Genomic DNA, 19,042 nt, shown 5'->3' with positions numbered 1-19,042 from the left:
GGCGCCGAGCCAGTTCTTCTAATTTTCAAACAACCAGGCCAGGCACAGTGGCTCATGCTTGTAATCCCAGCACTTTGGAAGACCAAGGTGGGAGAATCTCTCAAGCTCAGGAGTTTAAGACCAGCCTGAGCAAGAATGAAACCCTGTCTCTCCTAAAAATAGAAAAACTAGTTGGATGTTGTTTTGGTTGCCTATAGTCTCAGCTACTTGGGAGGCTGAGGCCAGAGGACCACTTGAGCCTAAGAGTTTTAGGTTGCTGTGAGCTGTGGTGATGCCCTAGCACTCTGTCTCAAAATAATAATAATAATTATTTTCAGGGCTTGGCGCCTGTATGTCAGTGGTTAGTGTGCCAACTACATACAGTGGGGCTGGTGGGTTCAAACCTGGCCCAGGCCTGCCAAACAACAATGATAACTACAAAAAAAAAAAAAATAGCCAGATGTTGTGGTGGGCACTTGTAGTCCTAGCTACTTGGGAGACTGAGGCAAGAGAATCACTTAAGCCCAAGAGTTTGAGGTTGCTGTGAGCTGTGATGCCATGGCACTCTACCGAGGGTGACATAATGAGACTGTCTCAAAAAAAATAATAATTTTCAGGAACAGAAATTACAGAGATATGAACTGTCTTACAACACAGAGAAGAAGGGAAGGCTTCCTAAATTATTTTGGGAAGGCAGATAACCAATGATATAAGGACACCATTATTTTTTTTTTTTTAATTTTGCTTTCAATTTCAGCTGGCTTTCACTCATCTTAGGTTGAAGTTCTTTTCCTTAAATTCTTTTTCTTTCTTCCTTGAAATTGCTCATTCATTTACAATGTATATATAAATAGACAATATGGGGAAATACTGGGGCAGTAATCATATACTGACTACCACCAAATATCTCTGGCCCAAAACTCTTCCTGAAATCCAGATGTGCACATCTGAGTGCCCATGTCATGGCATCTCCATGTGGATGTCTCTCAGCAGCTCAAACTTCACAAAAACATAAAGCACTGATTTCCCTGCCCGCCCCCCATAGACACTCTTCCTCCATTGTCCCTGTCTCAGAAAATGGCCAGTGTACCTTCTGGTAGACCAAGACAGAAGGCCTGGATTCATTCTTGGCTCTTCTGTGTCATTCCTGACATGAGCCCTCAGGGCTCATGGAAGTTCCTGCCAGCTGCTTTCCCTTCAGAATCTGGCCTTCTCTCTTCTTGCACCTTCCATCCTGATATCACCCTGTGCCTGGACCATTCCTGAGCCTCCACAGGCTCTCCAGTCCATACTTCCTCTACAGTTCATTCACTGTACCAGTGAGAGCCTGTTCCTGGAGTCAGACCCTGTCTCTGTCCCAGTGTAGAAGAGGCGAGAAGATGCTTGAGTCCAGGAGTTGAGGTTGCTGTGAGCTATGACACCATGGCACTTTACCAAGGGCAACAAACTGAGACTCGTCTCAAATAAACAAATAAAAATTTAAAAAGACATCTCAGCAGGCACACTGGTGCTGGTGTGTGTGTGTGTGGTCCTCAGCTCCTCATGCAGACCCACCATAGAGGCTGCTTGAGCATTCTCCCACCATGGCTGTTGGTGGCCAGCATCCTTCCAGAGTGATCTTAGGATCAGTGTCTCATATGACCCAGCCCCATTAGTTGCATACTGTCATTCCCATAGCATCCTCTTGGTTATTCTGTGAGAAAGGACTATACAGAGGCAGCCTGCCACAAGCGGGAGCAGTCCCAGTACCAGTGAGAGTCTCAGTGTTCTGCCCAGACATCCCCAGCCTGCCGCCCCCCTCCCACTCTCACTCCCCTTCAGCCCCTCTGCTGGCCCTGCCACTCACTATGTCCTGGCCCTCTGCTGCTCCCTCTGCTGAGGGTATTTTTCCCTGGGATATGGCCTTGTACTCACCTCCTTTCAGCTCTTTGCTCTAACGCTGCCTGGTCAGGGCTTCCTTCCTATTGTGGACATATAGTAGGGTACATTGCACCCATGCACCCATGTTTACACACACCCAGGAAGGCTGTGTTCTCATCCTCTTGTCTTCTACATGCTCGCTCATTCATGCTGACAGTGTGATGTGTGCACTGCAAGTTTGGGAACTGTTCTCTTCTCTAGTGTGTCCCCAGGGCCTGCACCAGTGCCAGGCATTCAGTAGGGGATCAGCAAGTATTTCTGTGATGAAGGACTCAGTGAGTCACAGCAAGAGGCATAGTCTTGTGCAGCTTAGAGTCTTATGTCAGATGCCACGTATCCTGTGCAGTGTACATCACATGGTCCTAATACGATGTGACCATAACCACATGTAAAACACATCAATGTGCAGACTATAATTAACAATCAGCATTGCTGTTCCTTGTCTAAGGGAAATGCTGACATATTTAGTCTTGTCTTTTACCTTATTTTAACAAACATTTCAGGTTCAGCACCTGAGGCTCAGAGGCTAGGGCGTCAGCCACATACACTGGAGCTGGTGGGTTCAAACCCAGCCCAGGCCTGCCAAACAACAATGACAACTATAGCCAAAAAATAGTTGGGTGTTGCAGCGGGTTCCTGAAGTCAAAAAAGAACCCCCCAAAACAAATACTTTATACCACTATTAAAATCAGAAAAGTCAGTTTAAAGAAGAAAACTGTCCCCTCCAGTCACCTGTGACTCTGTGATCACCCACCTCAGGAAACAGGAGTACCTATTACCTTAGAGGCATTTAATAAATAGCTCAGTGACAGGCATATGCCTGGGCCTGGGGCTGTTCTTCCAGTGATGACATGACTGGGTGTGTTATGAACTTCCTTCCGCGCAGCATGGTCTGGCTTTTCTGTTCTTCTGTCCCCTTTTGCTTCCTCATGTCTCTGGAGCTTCTTCCCTCATAGCAGCTCTGGAATTAGGGAAGCCAGTGGCGTGTTGACTTGGCGACAGAGGTTCTGTGGTCTGTTGGTTCCTTGGGGAACAAGCAGATCTCTGGGTCCCCTAGAGCCCTGTGTACCATTAGAATTTGAAAGATGTACATGTTTCCTTATCTAGATGTTAATTTTAGGTCACAAAACTGCATGGCAACTTCCTGGTCTCTGCATAGTTTGTACGTGGTGATGGGCAGGTGCTTTGGGAAGATTGGGAACCTCTTGGTTTGGTGGCTTGAGGGACCCTGAAAGACCATGCACTGCACCTGGGTGGTGATTCAGGATGAGGACTTCCATAAACAGGAAGTGAGAGAGGCCTAGAGGTCCAAGCAACTAGGTGGGTGTGGCCCCACCAGGGTGAGAGTGATGTCCTCAGCTCCTAACACCACACCCACTTTGGTGTGTGTGAGGTGGTCCTAAAGTCCAGAGATCCCCAAGGAACAGCCCGCCTAGATGAGCATGGGCAGGACCCCCTCCTTCTAGTAGGGTGAGAAGAATTCACGGCCCCCACCTTTTACCTCAGGTCCAGTGCTCTTGGGGAGAAGAGAGAGATGCTGACACTGCAGAGCCTGGGGGAGAAGGGGCTGCCCAGTCCAGGCCTAACCTGGGAACAACCCCAGGTGGCAAGGCTCTCCAGGACAGGTGCGTGAGCATATGCCCAGGATGCTTCTAGCCCCTCCTTCAAGCTGTGGGTCAGTTCACACTTTTATCTCTGTGTTCCCAGGACTGGTGGAGGGTCTGCGGAAACAACTGTTGCCAGCCTGGTGTGCCTCTTTGGCTCATGGGTTCAGCCTGCTCCTGGTAGCTGTGGCCATGGGGGTCTCAGGGTGGGTCGGTGCCAGTTTCCCTACCAGTGTGAGTGTCATGTGGCTCTTCTCAAGCACCTCCAGCTTCCTGGCCTCCTTCGTTGGCTTGGAGCCACTTAAGGTGAGGGGGCTGTTGGTACGGGGCTGCTGGTCTCTGTTACTTTCTAGCCCCCCTGATGCCACCTGTGGCCCAGGTCCTGTTGGAAGCCCTCTACTTCTCACTGGTTGCCAAGAGGCTACACCCAGATGAAGATGACACCCTTGTGGAGAGCCCGGCTGTGACACCTGTGAGCGAGCGTGTGCCCCGTGTACGGCCCCCCCATGGCTTTGCACTCTTCTTAGCTAAGGAGGAAGCCCGCAAGGTCAAGAGGCTGCACAGCATGCTGAGGGTAAGTCCAGGCTGTGGCAGCCAGTGCCACTTTTTACTGCCTACCTCTTGGCAGTGTGCATGTTATGTTCCCTTTTCCTTGCACAGGCCCTTTAGGCGTGCAGGGCTCTAGAGCCCTGTGCTGCCTCCCATCCCTAGCTCCTGCCTGGCCTCAGGGGAGCCCTGTGCATGCTGTCTTGGCCTTCAGTAGATTGCATGTCTTTGTCTAGGTGGGCCCACCAGTGGGGTATCTGTGCTGCCACTCTTCAGTTTCAGGCACCCTGGCTGGCCAAGTTGCTACCCCAAAGCCCCAGAGCCCTGCCCTGTCACTATGTGCTGGGACCAGGCTAACAGTGCAAATCTTGTCTTGCAGAGCCTCCTAGTATACATGCTTTTCCTGCTGGTGACGCTGCTGGCCAACTATGGAGATGCCTCATGCCAAGGCCATGCCTATCGCCTGCAGAGTGCCATCAAGCAGGAGTTAGACAGCCAGGCCTTCCTGGCCATCACGCGGTATGGGCATGCACATGCGAGCTGGGCCAGGGTGCACTGACACCAGCCAGGGCCCACTTGTTCTTGCCCTTACTTCAGCCTAGCGCCTAGGGAACATTTGGAAATGTATGGATACATTTTTGATTGTCAGGACTGGAGTAGGTGCTATTGGTGTCTGTGGGTACTGCTAAACACCACAGTATGTGGGACAGTCCTGCGATAGAGAATTCCCTGCCCCAAACAGCAGTAGGCCAAGTTTGAGGAACTTGGGTCTAGCCTTGTCCCCTAGCATTGCTCTCTGGGCTTCTGAAGGCATCTCACTCTGGGTGGACATGGGCAGCTGAGGGCTGGAGGATGTGACTATGTGTCTGATGCAGCTCTGAGGAGTTCTGGCCATGGATGTCTCATGTGCTGCTCCCTTATGTCCATGGGAACCAGTCCAGCCCAGAGCTGGGGCCCCCACAGCTGCGGCAAGTGCGGCTACAGAATGGTAAGCTCAGGGGGTGCCCCAACACTTTTAACACTTGCTCTTTTCCAAAGAGTATCCTTTAGCTGACTTCTGTTATCTCTGCTACCTAGCCATGGGATTTTTACCTTCTTTGTGCCTCAGTTTCCTTTTCTGTAAAATGGACACAATAATGATGTCTGCTTTATGGTTGCTGGGAGGACTCAGTGAGCTACTTAGAGCAGGAGCTCAGGGCACTGCCTGGCTTTCCTGTTTCAGCTCTGGGCCCCGCAGGGGCACATACGTGCTCAGCCTCAGGAGGCTTCAGCACTGCCAACTACAGCGTTGGCTGGGCGAGTGCAGCCTACAACAGCTCGAAGACATGGGCCTATTCTGCACCTGACCTGCTAGGGTGAGCAGCGCCGCCTCGCCCCACTCCTGGATTCTGTGCAAATGAGGAGGGAAGGTTTCTTTAGGGGAGACCTCGCACCTCCGTGTAGCCTTCCCAGCCCTGCCTGTCACCCACAGCTCCTGGTATTGGGGCTACTGCACCGTGTATGATAGCGGGGGCTACGTGCAGGAGCTGAGCCTGAACTTGGAGGACAGCCTCGCTCAGCTGGGCTTTCTGCAGCTGCACAACTGGCTCGACAACAGGTGGGCGTCCCGCGGGGTTGCCCCCTGGTCGCAGAAAAGCCCACCCCTGTGAGCCCCACCTGCAGCCATAAGTCCTGGGGCTGCCTCCCTGACCCAGCCGACCTCCACCTACTCCCCCAGCCCCGCGTCTGGCTGGCTTCTCAACCCGAGCCCTCCCCACTGATACGCACCCTCCGCGTAGGAGCCGCGCCGTGTTCGTGGAACTCACACGCTACAGCCCGGCCGTAGGGCTGCACGCTGCCATCACACTGCGCTTAGAGTTCCCGGTGGCCGGCCACGCAGTCACCGGCCTCAGTGTCCGCCCCTTCGCCCTGCAGCGTCTCAGCGCAGGCCTGTCGCTGCAGCTGCTCACCTCGGTAGGCCCCGCCCAACGGTCCCGGCCCTTCCTCTCCATTGGACCCACCCCCACAGGTCCTGGGCCCAGCTCCTCCACTGAGCCTGCCCCCTTAGGCCTTGTCCCTGCACAGCCCTGATCCACCACCCCGCAGGTGTTCCTGCTGCTGTTCGCGCTTTATTTCTCGGCTGACGAAGCCAGGACCTGGCACAGGGAAGGGCGAGCGCGCGCTCTGCGGCCTGGGGCCTGGGCGCACTGGCTGCTGGTGACGCTGACTGCGGCCGCCGGGCTAGTGCGCCTGGCCCAGCTGGGCACTGCTGACTACCAATGGACCCGCTTTGTGCGCGGTCGTCCGCGCCGCTTCACCAGCTTTGATCAGGTGGCGCAACTGAGTTCCGTGGCCCGTGGCCTGGCGGCCTCTGTGCTTTTCTTGCTCCTGGTTAAGGTATGGGCAAGAAAAGGTATGGGTCTGTGGTCCAGGGCTGGGCGTGTACCCCAGGCCGCTGGGTGACACCCACCTGCCCACAGGCCACCCAACAACTGCGCTTTGTGCGCCAGTGGTCTGTTTTTGGCAAGACTCTGCGACGGGCCCTGCCGGAGTTGGCAGGGGCTACCTTTGGCCTGGCTGTACTCGGCGCCGCCTATGCCCAGCTCGCTGTTCTGGTAGGTGTTTGCTTGGGCCTCCCAGGAGGGAGCCTTAGCTGGACACACCCCTCACCCGTGCCACCTTCCCCACAGCTTGTGTCCTGTGTGGAGTCCCTTCAGAGTGCAGCTCAGGCCCTCTTGGTGCTGTGCCCAGGGGCTGGGACCCCCACTCTGTGCCAAGATGAGTCCTGGTGCTTGTCCCCTCTTTTGTGTGTGGGGCTCTGGGCTCTGCGGCTGTGGGGTGCCCTGAGGCTGGGGGCAGTTCTTCTTCGGTGGCGCTACCACACCCTGCGGGGAGAGCTCTACCGCCCAGCCTGGGAGCCACAGGACTACGAGATGGTGGAGCTGTTCTTGCGTAGGCTTCGCCTCTGGATGGGCTTCAGCAAGGTCAAGGAGGTGGGTACGGCCCAGTGGGGGGGAGAGGGACGCACCCTGGGTTCACCCAGGGTGCAGCCGGACTGACGGAGCCCCTGTGCCGCCCCCAGTTCCGCCACAAAGTCCGCTTCGAAGGGATGGAGCCACTGCCCTCCCGCTCATCCAGGGGCTCCAGGTCAGCCCCAGAGGCACCCCTGCCCAGTGCCGGCTCCCAGGCTTCACATCTTTCCACCTCCTCCAGCCAGCTGGATGGGCTGAGTGTGGGCCCTGGCCAGTTAGGGGTGAAGGCAGAGCCCGAGCCTGAGCCCTCCCGACTCCAAGCTGTATTCGAGGCCCTGCTTACCCAGTTTGACCGACTCAACCAGGCCACAGAGGATGTCTACCAGCTGGAGCAACAATTACAGAGCCTTCAGGGCCACAGGAGCAGCCAGGCCCCTGCCATGCCTTCCTGTGGCCCCTCTCTAGGCTTGCAGCCAGGCCTGCCCAGCCACCTTGCCCGGGCCTGTCAGGCCATTGATCTCGCTACTGGCACCAGTAGGGCATCCCTATGGGCCAAGAACAAGGTACACCCTAGTAGCACTTAGCCTCAGAGGACCTGGACTCATGTCTCTTTCTTGGGGCAGCACCTATAGCTTTGCTCTGGCCTATTGGAGCCAGAGTGGACACCACTCAGTATTACCTTCTGCCACCCTCAAAATCTTGGGCCAGGCAGAAAGGCTGCACACCAGTTCCCCAGAGGGCAGGCAGGGTCTGTCTGTCTGTGGGCTTCAGCACTTTACAAGAGGCTGTGTGGCTAGCTAGGACCCAGGGTTCCCTCCCCAGTCCTCTGTGGGAGGACACAGCAGTATTGGACTGAGTGCCCAGCCTCTGAGATGCTAATTTATTTCCCAAGTCCTCAGGTACAGCAGGCTGTGCCAGGCCCTACCCATGGGCTGATGTCTCCCCTCACTAAGGATCCCGGCTGCAGGGAGGGTAACCCTCACCTCCTGCTGCCCTCCCCTAAGTTATTACCTCTTATGTCTCTGCAGTGTATGCCCTTTCTGCTGCCGTCTATGTGTCTATCCATCAGTAATTTATATGGGGTTAAAATGTATGTATTTTTGTATGTCACTATTTTTCATTCATGAAGGGTCTGGTAGGTGAAGCTGGGCCCCGTGCCCACTATGAGGCAGAGCAGGGACTGCCAGGCCCTGGCTTAGCAGCTGTGGCCCATGTGGGGCAACTCCAGCTGCTTCTTGGATCCGAGTCTGGCCTTGGGCAGGTGCTAGGGCAATGTTATAGGTGTACAGCTGCCCCCCCCCCCAGTCTCCTCACTGCTGTGGCTTTGTTTCCCCCTCTTGCCTGAGGCCCTGCAGTGAGAAGGCAGCACCCAGGCCTGCTGATGTCAGGTGTGGGCAAAGAGCAGGACTATGATGTGATGAAGGACACATTCAAAGGGAAAGACCCATTCCAGGGCTGGCTCCCAGGGCTAGGGAGGGTTAATGGGTGACAATGTGAGAAACTGTATGTGTGAGGCTGAGATTGCTTCTGTGGGCATGGCCCCAGCTAGCACCTTGATCCCTCCCACAAAACGACAAAGTCAAATAAAGGAGCTGACTGCTGCCTCTGCCTCTGAGTCTGTGCGCGGGCACCATGGCATTGGTTTATTTCAGCATCAGGGACAGATACAGCTTGGGGAACAGCCATGCTCTGAGCCTCACACGAACTCTGTGAAGTCCTCCACATTGGAGATGAGGCGCTTCCGCTGGCCTGTCTCATAGGTGGGTGTGGTCTCCACCGGTGCCTGTGCTGGGGCTTTGGTGTGGGCTGGGGGATGTGTCAGGGGCAAGCTGGGATTTGAGTAGTGGGCTTCCTCGCGGATCTGAGGACAAGAGGTACTGCTCTGCTCCAGCCTGCTGATGACCCCACCTTGTTAGCCCCCACCTCTCTGGAACCCCAGCTCCCTACCCGTTGGCGGAGCCGCTTGATGTGGCGTAGCCGGGCGATCCACTTGGAGGGATAGATGTCAGTGGGGTTGGAGCGGCTGTGATGCACTTGTGAGGCCATCTGGGAAGGGGCAGGGCCATAAGCCCTCTGTGGATGGTACCTGGGTCCCAGCCCCCACCCAGCTCCAGCCTTGACTCACGTTGGCATGCAGGGCCATCTGGCGGGCCATGAAGGGCAGGTTACGATCTGACACAATCTTGGCCACGCTGGTGTCCACAAGGCCCTCCATATCTGGGAAGAGTCAAAGCTCACACCTAACTCAGGCTACACTGTCTTTTCCCACCACCCTCCCACCCAGGCCTCACCTTTCCGGCACTGCAGTGACACCAGGTTGCACTCGTAGTCCAGTGGGGTAATGATCACATGGACAAAATTGAACTGGCCCTGCCCAGATAAGAGGAAGGGTCATCCTGGCTTGAGTGTGTCCTCAGGGCCTGACTCTTCTCAGACACCAGGCTCACCAGTATATCCAAACACTGTATCTCCACTGGTGGGTTCAACCCCTCTTGGAGCCCCAACTTCCCCCTCACCTGGCCTGGTGCCAGGATGGTCTGTCCTCCCCTCTGGTGCCCACAGCCTAGATGACACCACTGATAGCATCCAGATGTCCCTCCAACCCACATACCCGAATCCCTGTTCATCCAGGGATGGCAAGGCCCTGGCTGCCCACACAGCCCACCTCAGCAGCACTGCCAACCCCTCCTCCTGAACTCTTCCCTCCTCTCTGACACATGTCGGAGCGTCTCACCATGGTGGCCATACCAGCCTTCCCGTGGGCACTCCTGCCCCCTCATGGACTGTCCAGTAGCCCTGGCATCTGTCTAGTGTTCCCCAAAGCTTCCTGGTGCACCTATAAATCCAGGTGTCCTATGAGTGCAGTAAGGATGCAGCACCGTGACATGTGGACTGATAGCCCACAATCTGCCCATGTCACCTCAATCATAGCATGTGGCCTACAAGGCCAGCCAGCTGAGGGGCCGGCAGGGGCCACCAGAAGAGTGCTGGAAGTCCAGCCCCCAGCCATATGGACTACACATCCCAAGAGTACGCACGTGTCAGTTCAGGTACTCCTGATGGAACCACCGCAAAGGGCCACAAGCTCCATTTTACAGATGAGGAAACAGGCTCAAAGAGCTAGCCTGTGCCCTGTTTCACTGGCAGCCTCTCCAGAATGAGCCACCACTATCCTCATTGCTTCAGCTCAGAGGATGACCTACAGCCCAGCAGCACTCACTTCCACGACTCAGGGTACATCAGTGGATGCCTCCCCAGATGGAGTCAGCCTCTAGCAAGCCCAGAAGCCAGGAACACAAGTGACTGAGCCTCAGGCTCTGGGTCCCAGACCACTGAGAGCTCTCGACTCACTTTGATGGTACCCAGCTTGAAGTCCTCTCCAGAATCATTGTAGACAATGGAAACAAAGTCGTTGCCCAGGTGGCGCTTCTTGTCACAGCGGTGTTTGTCCACATCCTTGGTGGGCATCAGTGTGGCGATGTGGAACACAGCTGCAGAGCAGGGTGAGGCCAGGCTGGGCTTATGGGGGTGCCAGGGCACCAGGGCACCTCCTGGCTTCTCCAGGGTCTGAGGGCCATGGAATTGCATCCTCTGGCACCCAACCAGCTCCCCAGCTCCTCTCCTAAAACCAGAGCTTCTAGGGGAAGAGCCATCAGCCCAACCACTGCCTCAACGCCCACACTCAGGACATCAGGACATCTAGGTCACCTCCAACAACCAGAGAGAGGGCATACGCCTAGGGAGGGCCCTACCATGTGCATACCCTGCATGATGTCGTCGTGCCAACAATAGGTGAATTGGCCATCCTCGCCACACACATCCAGGCCGCCTAAGTAGACCTTGTCTGGCTGGCAGTCCTTGAGCTCTATGAGCTTGCCCAGGCCTGTCAGGAACTCCGTGTATCTGTATGAGCCGTGCTCATTGGACAGGATGGCGAGCTCACTGTTACTCTAAGAAAAGAAGAGGGTGGTGCTGTGCCCAGGCCCAGCCCCACCCACCTCCTGCCTGGCACCCCAGCAGCTACGAAGGATCTGCACAGTTCCTCATTGCCAAGGTCTGGAGTGGGGATGTTGCATTGTTCCACCAAGGTCCCCAACTCGGTGCAGGACAGCGTATCCCAGCAGCTTCCCGGGGCCAGATGACTCAGTGTTACCCTCTACTCCCTCCTTCCTCTCGCACTCTGTATTTAATTGACAAATTCAGTCAGCTCTACCTTCATAACCACCCAAAGCTGGCATCACTCAGCCAGGGTCACGCTGAGACTGCTTGGAGCCACTGAGGGCTGTTGAATGCCACCTCACAAGGGGCTCTGAGGCTGCCCAAGCCCCACCCTCCCATGACCTCTCTGCCCCCACCTTTGGTCATCCCTCAAGTTCACCTGGTGCCAGCCTTCAGGTACACCATGGGCCCCAGGCCTCTGCACCTGCTGTTCTAATGTGGGGTGCCTTCACTCCCATTTCCCTCACCTCTCCCACCTAGACCACCCAACATGCAGTGCCTGCACACTGCTGCCACCTGCCCCGACCCCCCCCCCAGCCCTACTGCTCTCTGGTGTCCCTTGCTCAGAACCACACCTGGCATGGGGCACAGTGAGCACTTGATGCTGAGGCTCATGCAGTGTTCAGTTCCTAGACCCCCAACCCCGCCACAAGCAGAGGCCCACATGACCTGGTCTGTTCCCCAGGATGGCCCCAGCCAGCCTGGTAGCCTTACCTGGCCCTCTCCCACATATAGGACTGCAAGTTTGTGTGTGTCATAGGACGGGATCTGGTCGAGGAGCTGCACTGACCGCTCGAAAGACTAGAGCAAACAGATTCTTGCCTGAGCCCAGGGCAGAGGCCACCCTGCTGCCAGCCCTGCTGGGTGCTGTGCACAAGGGGGCTGTCCCCCCAGGGAGATCATGGCAAGAGCTGGCCTCTGCCCCAACCCCCATGTGGCTTGGGTGGCAGGGAGGGATATGTAGGGCAGGGGGAGCATGTAGTGGAGGGAACATAGGGAAGGGGGAGGGAACAGGGCCAGCGTGGCAGGGCAGGACAGCTCACCTCACTGGGCAACAGAATGGGCTTGTTGGACTCATCACCAAAGAAAGGAGAGTGGTACAGCTGCAGGAACACAAAGCTGCAGAAGAGATGAGGCCAGCTAGAGATGCAGGCCCAAGTCGGGGCCCAGCCAGGCAGTCAGAGACCCCGGGAGGAGAGCAGGGCTCTAGCAAGCTATGTGCTGGGTCCAGTGCACTGGACGCTCCAGCCAAGAGGGGAGAGGCCCACCTGGGGTTGATGCCTGGCACTTTCTCAGCATTGGAGGCTGCTGCTCTGCTGGTGAAGGTGTCCCTCTCTACCTTCTTGCCCCGGCGTGATGGGGCTGAGTCAGAGATGGTGTAACCCCGAGGCCGGAGGCCACTAGGTGAGCGGGGGACGCTGGAAGGCAGGGCACCCTCGGGCTGGGCTGGACCCAGGCATCGGCTCTCTTCACCTGGGACAGACCAGGCAGCACCATCCCTGTCCAGTGTCCCTGACTGTGACCGGACCTTGGCCTCAGGGCTCAGCCGGCTGACATCAGGTTTGTCCCCAGGGTCCCCAAGGATGTCTTGCAGGGTCTGCAGTTCGGGTGAGGAGCTGGACTTGCTCAGGGGCTGGGAAGGCTGGAAGGGGAGGTCCACAGAGGGCCGGCCACCCCCAGATGAGACTGCTCGCTCGATGGGAATCCCCCCAGCAGCCAGCTCTTCTGTGTGGAATGATTTCTCCTCCTGGCTGGAGGTTGAAGACGACTAGAAAGGACCATCCCAGAGAGAACTTTCATCAGGAGGTACCCTGGAACCCACCAGGGTCTTTCCTGAGATGATGAAGCCCCACCTGTACCCCTGTACCAGGCACCAAGTTGGAGTCCTCCCCATTGCTGCAAGACCTTCTTGTGCCCTATACTGAGCAGAAGGGCAGCCAGGAACCCCACAAATCAAAGTGTGCCCAGCAAGGACAGGAAATGCCCAGAAGGGCCACTGGGAAAGCCAGAGACCATCAAGAGGGTACAAGGGGGACACTCAGCCACATTTTAGATGAAAAAAGGGGCAAGATTTGCCCAAGTTCACAAAGCCAGTTAGGACAATAGGAAGCCTCCGCATAGCCTCCTGCCCTCCCCCCCAGGAGCTCTCCCAGGCTCCAGGCTCCAGGCTCAGCCAAGCTCACCCTGCTATATGCGCTGGCATGCCCACAGTGCCTGTCTGTGCCCAGAGCTGCCTCCAAGTCCTCCAATTCAGGGGGTTCCCCTGGCATGTGAGCCTCTCCAGGACTTCCCTCTTCCATAACCACAGCGGAGTCTGGGAAGACACAGACGGGACTGCTGGGTGATGGGCCAGGCCCTGGTGTTCACATGGCCTCAGAGTACCAGCCTGTTCCCTACCAGAGAGGACAGAGGCTGTCCTCCCCAAGGCTCTGCTTGCTATTGCCACTAATGAAGCAGGCTGGGAAGAAGATACTCAGAGGGGTCTGGGTGTGAGCTCTGATTGCTGTCTCCTCCACAGGCTCCTGGGGGCCAGGAGGGCAGCTGGCTCTGCTCTCCCCAGTGTCTACCCTGTGCCTCCAGTGGGGCAAGTAAGCAAGGGCAAGACAGATGCTCTCAGGAGGTGGGGGTTCCCACCTAAGACAGGCCTCATCATCAGAGTGCAGAGTGTCTAACTAATACTAGCCCTTAGTGGCCAAGGATAAGCTAACTTTCTACACAATTTTGCACCCTCAGAAAAGGTAGCCCTTATATGCAAACATAGGATTGGGAACCCACACCCAAGAACAGGGGCTTGCCTTCCAAGTCCAAGCCAGACCTGTAGCCAAGCACACTAAGGAGAGAGGGGCATAAGGTCCTAAAGCAGCATTTCCTGTGCTAGCATTGAGGGAGGAGCATGGGGAGAAGCAACCAAGGGTTATCATAGCCATGGATGCCCCACATAGCTCCTGTGTGCACGCACACGCACGCGGGCGGGCGCGCGCACACACACACACACACACACACACACACACACACACACGCAGCCTGTCAGCTGCCTGCCCGAGCTCATCTACACATAGCTCTGCCTAACTGGCTTCTGCCCAGGGCTGCCCCCAGGGCATTTAATCAGCCTGTAATGAATGGCAGATATAGTCCAATTTGTGGCTTCACCAGGCCAGTCAAACCACCAGAGGTCAGGGCAAGGTCAGCTAGGAGTCCCGTGGCCAGGCTCAATCTGGAGCAGCTGCCACCACTGCAGCCTAGCTGATGTCACCAAGGAGCCTTATGCTACCTCCACCTCCTAGAGCCTAAAGAAAGGGATGAGGGCGCCCAGCTCAGGGACAAAGGGGCTGTAGCAGGCAAAGCACAGGTGTCTGTATGGGTGTGTTCATGCGTCAGAGCCTGCTCCCAATGATGATGCGAGGCTCAGATGGACCATGGAGGGTGAGCGGGTGGGGACAATGAGAGCAGCATCTATGAGGCAGGGTGGTGCTCTGTAGCAAACACTGCTTCCTTAGAGAGATGCATGGATACCTGCCCAGGAAATGCTCCTGTGCAGCTTCCCTTGGCAACTGGACTGGTACAGGGAGGAGAAAGAGGCCACTGCAAGGGAGACCACGCGAGCGGCCACATCAGCTGGAGGAGAGACTACAGACAGGTGGAGCAGAGCGCACAGGCCCCGAGCCTGGAGAGGAGAGAGGGCAGGGCCAGCGGCCAGGGTGGGGAGCCCAGTCCTAGCACTATAAGCTGCTTGGGCAGACTTCTGGTGAGGGAAGTGCCTTTCTCCTTCTTGGAAACAGATGTCCTGCCATCTGCAGCCACAGGAGGGGCTGGAAGGATGGCACCAGACCAGGTCCATGGGGCATCCAGCAGCAGGCAGAAAGGCTCAGGCATCAGGCCCAAGACTGAGATGAGGCCCAGACAGGGGGAAGACTGCTTGCAACCTGAGGGTGCTGGGTGAAGCCCTCCCAGGGCTCTGCCTGTTCCTGACACTGTCATCCAGCAGCTGCCTGAGTAAGGACCAGTAGGAACCAAACCTCTAAGGAGGGTGTTCTTGGCAGCAGTGAGGAGCCAAAGTGTCAGCAACCCCACAGTCCAGCCTCCTCCCAAATGCCCCTGAGGAGGATGTTGCCAAGACAGGCTCAGAGACCCCAGGGATGTGCGGGAGACCTCAGGGGAACAGAACCACAATGCCCTAGACAAGGAGTGCCAGGCCTGTGGGGGAAGGACCAGTGCTGCCCACAAGCCCACACAGGCCCCTGAGCACTCACCTGTGTTAGAGCGAGGGAGAGGGGGAGGCTTGGCTGTGCTAGCTGCTGGCACTGACAGTGACTTGTATAGTGCCGTGTCTCGGTGCTCCTTGAAGCGCTCGGCAGCCATGAGGGCATTGGACAGCTCCTGCAGAGGCATGTTGTTGATGTCCGAGGAGAAGGGGCTGAGTGGGTTCTCCAAGCTCATCAGCCAGCTGGTGTTCCCTGGACAGGATAAGCAGCGCCCTCAGGCCCCAGGCAGTTGCCCTCCTCAGAGCCCCCAAGGGCAGCCTCCCAGCATACCACCTTTAACAGCATGCCCAGTACTGGGAGGGAAGCAGGGACCAGGCCCCTGGCTTTGGCCTGATATTCCCAACCAAGCCCCTCAAGATCATGAGGTCAGAGACAGCTCTACTCCAGCAGTCACCCACCCTATTGACAGAACCTGGACACCCTGCGGCCCCAGATCGGCTCCTAAATGCCAGCTTCATTGGGCATTTCAGAGCAGTGGCCCCTACCCAGGATCCATGAGGTCCTCCGCCTACAGTGCCCCACCCTTTCTCTGCTCGGCCCATGCCACACCCAAGGTGCATCCCAAGCTCCAGGCCTCAGGCCAATCCTCCCTTTGCCTGAGATGCCCTCATAGGGAGCTGATACACACCCTGCAAATATGTATGTTGAAGTCTTAACCACCAAGTACCTCATTTAGAGATTGGGTTTTATAAAAGTAAAGATTAAATGAGGTCACTGTGGTGGGCTCTGATCCTATAAGACTGGCATTCCCATAAGAAAGGAATAAGGACAGACATGTACAGGCACAACTATATGAAAACATGAGAATATGGCATCTATAAGGCGAGTAGCCTCAGGAGGAATCAGCCCTGCAACACCTGTCAGACTTCCAGCCTCCAGGGTGGGAGAAGAGCACTCTGGTGTATGGAGTTTGGCTGTGCAGCAGTCATGAGAGGCTGGCTCGGGCCCTCTCCTCACCACACCCTCTGGAGATTCAGCTAAAAGGGAGCTTCCAAGACCTCCAAGGGCTGAGTCTGCTGGTTGTTCCTTCCTGTCCACAGCCCTCCCAGTACCTGTGGGCCTCCGGACCAGGATCTCTGCCCAGCCCTGGGTCAGCAGGGGCACACATGCCGCCAGGGTTGCCTTCTCCTGCACTGGGATCTGGGCTGCCGCTGATGCCTTCTCAGGCTTCATGGCTGGTGCTGTCTGTGGTCCTGGAGAAGCAGGGCCACCTGGGAAGTGGGCAGCTGGCACATCCAGGGCACCAACTCGAAGACCGTGGCCCCCTGAGGAGCGGGGAAGGGCTGGTGATCACCTTTTGCTTGACACAGGGCTGTCAACCCACAGCCTTACCACCTGGCCCCTAGCTCATAGATAGGGAGTCAATGCTGGTGGCAGTCCCCTCCTTGGGCACAGCCCTCCAACAGTGCTGGCCTTAGTAGGCCAGCTCTCAGTAGTCCTGGCTCATTTGAGCTGGAGTAGAGAAAACCCCAGGGGCGAGCTAGACTGAGGACAGGGCTACTGCAAGCTCCTAGGAGATAGGCCCATGAGCAGCTCAGGGCCTCACCGCACAGCTGGGCAAAGGGCTGAGACTGTAGGTCCCAGACACCTCACCCTGGAGTCAGGAAGCAGCAGCCCAGGCCTGATCCACCTCATTCCTTGGCTCTAAGGGGCCCACCTTAGTAGTAGAACCAACAAAGAGGCAGCTGAGGGGATTCTGGACATCTGTGAGAGAGGCAGGCTGGGGCCAAAGCTCACCTGACATGGAGCGGACTCGGTCCCGGGCCCCACGGGACACCTGCTGCCCAGCCTGAGACTCCAGTTTGGCTGGCGCCTCCTTTGTCTGTCTCACATGCACACCGCGATCAGAGCTAAGAAGCGAATTGATCATGTATGTAATAAACAAGGTCCCCCATGGCTCCAGGCCAGCAAGGCAGGGTTCCATATGGGCCTGGGCTCAGGATAGCCAGTGTTGAGGGAGGAGAGGTGCAGTCACCTTGACTCTGGGCTGCCCTGCAGCTCCCCTGAATCCAGGCCTAGTAATGACCGGGTCCCAGTTCCCACACTCGTTGTCACAGTAACGAGTTTATTCCCAACCAGCCAGGTTTTGGTCCTGCCGCCTGCCAGGAGGAACTCTCCCACAGGAGACCTGAAAGCACAAGGAGAGCCCTCGTCCAACTCAGTTAGCGGCAGCTCCCAGGGAGTGCGTCTTGGCTCCCAAATACCTGCCTGACTTTGGAAGGTCAAACCAGCCGCAGCCCCAGACAGCCCACAGGAAGGAGCCCCTGCCTGGCCGACCTGCCACCATCATGTGGACAGGGCATAGCCACAGGAGAAAAGTGGGACAGCTGCACCTCCCACCCCTCCTGGCTCCAGCCCTGGAGCACAGGTGCACCTCTTGGGAACTGCTGTGAAGTTGGAGAACACATATCGGGCCATCATGTCCAGACACGTTTCTGTGAGCTCCAGGTGGAGATTTTTCAAGTTGTCATCAGCCTGGGCCATGGAGTTCTCATCTGCAGACCCCAGGCTAGCACTGGTGAGGGATGTCTGTATCCTGCTGGGGGAAAAAGCCATGACCGGGTTTGGGTGCCAGGCAGGGTAAGCCAAGCACCTACCACCAAGGGCCAAAGCTCAACACATGCACGGTTGACAGGACCTTGCTTAGAAAGACCCCACCAGGGCACAGTGGCCAGTCGAGCCGCAACTTGCCACATCATGTGGACCCCATCATCCCAGAGAGCAGGGTAGATGCCTCATGGGAAAGACCCAGGCCACTGGTCGAAGCAAAGATTTAGAAGGATAAAGAGACAAGATGTCCCCTCTCACTGAAACACACAGGAGTGCTAGGTTATGGCCTCGCAGCAGAACAATTTAGTCATGCAGAGACATGGAGACCACAGCAGACAGACCCAGATTGCATTCTGTCCACAGGGGTGTCTCCTGTTGGGACGGGAAGGTCTGAGCTTCGTGCATGGCTCTTACCCACACATCTGGACAGGTGAGATGGGGCTGCCCCTAAGCTCCACACCCACCCCAATGACCAGAGGAAAGGGCTATGCAGGTTTCACTGTGATACAAATGTCACAGCTCCTCTATCATACTTTGCTTACGAGAAGGAACTTACTAGCAAAGAACAGAGAAGGGAGCCTCACCGAGCACCTCCACCCTCCCCAGCCCTGGCCATATCCCAAATGATAGGAGATCAAGGTGAAGAGGTGGGCCTTGGCACTGGGGGATGCCCAGCCTGGAAGGGGATTCCAGGGGAGGGGACAGGGATCTCCTCTGTCAGTGCCACCTGGCCAGCAGGGACAACCCAGGCAAGTAATGGCCATGAAGCTGCTGCCTGAGAGCCCACGTCTGCTCCCAGACATGGCCAGAAGTGGCTGAAGCTGTGGCCTGGGGCCCAGGACTAACCCTTTGAGGGTCTCAGCTCCTACTCCAGCACCCTATACAAAAGTTCCTCCTCTTTCAGACACAACAGAAAACAGTTCTAAGAAGAAAATCCATTCCAGAAACTACAAAAAGGCCAAAGCTAGAAGTATCTGTCTCTGCCTTGAGCTGCTTTAATTTACAAAAGTCCCTGAGACTCCACAGATGTGGAGTCCCTGATGCCTGCTTTCTCAGAGCAGCAGCCTGGCAGGGGCTCCCAGACCAGTCTCTAAGGACACTGCACAGCCAACCCCTGCTCCTATGGGGCCTGGGGACAGAATGCAACCTTTCCACCCCTTGTCACCGGGCTCCCCTGAGCCAGGGGCCAAGCTGTCCTCTGCCTGGCCAGGGAGGGCATAGCCAGCGACGA

General features: G+C 56.6%; 2 protein-coding genes across 9 annotated transcripts in view; one reads left to right on the top strand and one right to left on the bottom strand.

Annotated features, from left to right (window-relative positions):
• Positions 1–8,601, top strand: part of PKD1 (polycystin 1, transient receptor potential channel interacting) — a 53,875-nt gene extending 45,274 nt beyond the window's left edge. The window contains exons 35-46 of the mRNA XM_023513737.1: positions 3,406–3,524; positions 3,607–3,809; positions 3,883–4,077; positions 4,429–4,568; positions 4,925–5,037; positions 5,272–5,404; positions 5,521–5,646; positions 5,828–6,002; positions 6,135–6,425; positions 6,509–6,643; positions 6,719–7,021; positions 7,111–8,601. Coding sequence (XP_023369505.1) covers positions 3,406–3,524; positions 3,607–3,809; positions 3,883–4,077; positions 4,429–4,568; positions 4,925–5,037; positions 5,272–5,404; positions 5,521–5,646; positions 5,828–6,002; positions 6,135–6,425; positions 6,509–6,643; positions 6,719–7,021; positions 7,111–7,584 — 2,407 coding nt within the window. The 3' untranslated portion in view covers positions 7,585–8,601. The remainder of the gene's footprint in view (positions 1–3,405; positions 3,525–3,606; positions 3,810–3,882; positions 4,078–4,428; positions 4,569–4,924; positions 5,038–5,271; positions 5,405–5,520; positions 5,647–5,827; positions 6,003–6,134; positions 6,426–6,508; positions 6,644–6,718; positions 7,022–7,110) is intronic.
• A 5-nt stretch (positions 8,602–8,606) lies between these two features.
• Positions 8,607–19,042, bottom strand: part of TSC2 (TSC complex subunit 2) — a 38,120-nt gene continuing 27,684 nt past the window's right edge. For 3 of the 8 annotated variants that reach the window (XM_023513731.1, XM_023513733.1, XM_023513736.1), the window contains 16 exons: positions 17,636–17,800; positions 17,237–17,389; positions 16,999–17,111; positions 16,314–16,526; positions 15,250–15,453; positions 14,513–14,614; positions 13,183–13,313; positions 12,268–12,767; positions 12,043–12,118; positions 11,714–11,800; positions 10,764–10,950; positions 10,352–10,491; positions 9,292–9,370; positions 9,126–9,217; positions 8,948–9,046; positions 8,607–8,861 (listed from right to left, as the gene is read on the bottom strand). In XM_023513731.1, coding sequence (XP_023369499.1) covers positions 8,697–8,861; positions 8,948–9,046; positions 9,126–9,217; positions 9,292–9,370; positions 10,352–10,491; positions 10,764–10,950; positions 11,714–11,800; positions 12,043–12,118; positions 12,268–12,767; positions 13,183–13,313; positions 14,513–14,614; positions 15,250–15,453; positions 16,314–16,526; positions 16,999–17,111; positions 17,237–17,389; positions 17,636–17,800 — 2,506 coding nt within the window. In that variant the 3' untranslated portion in view covers positions 8,607–8,696. The remainder of the gene's footprint in view (positions 8,862–8,947; positions 9,047–9,125; positions 9,218–9,291; positions 9,371–10,351; positions 10,492–10,763; positions 10,951–11,713; positions 11,801–12,042; positions 12,119–12,267; positions 12,768–13,182; positions 13,314–14,512; positions 14,615–15,249; positions 15,454–16,313; positions 16,527–16,998; positions 17,112–17,236; positions 17,390–17,635; positions 17,801–19,042) is intronic. The other 5 variants (XM_023513732.1, XM_023513734.1, XM_012805759.2 and 2 more) reach the window with 3 other exon arrangements.

This window comes from Otolemur garnettii, unplaced genomic scaffold, assembly GCF_000181295.1.
Source record: "Otolemur garnettii isolate 467f Iridium unplaced genomic scaffold, OtoGar3 scaffold00044, whole genome shotgun sequence".
Classification (NCBI taxonomy): domain Eukaryota; kingdom Metazoa; phylum Chordata; class Mammalia; order Primates; family Galagidae; genus Otolemur; species Otolemur garnettii.
This window is presented reverse-complemented; position numbering and strand designations above follow the sequence as displayed.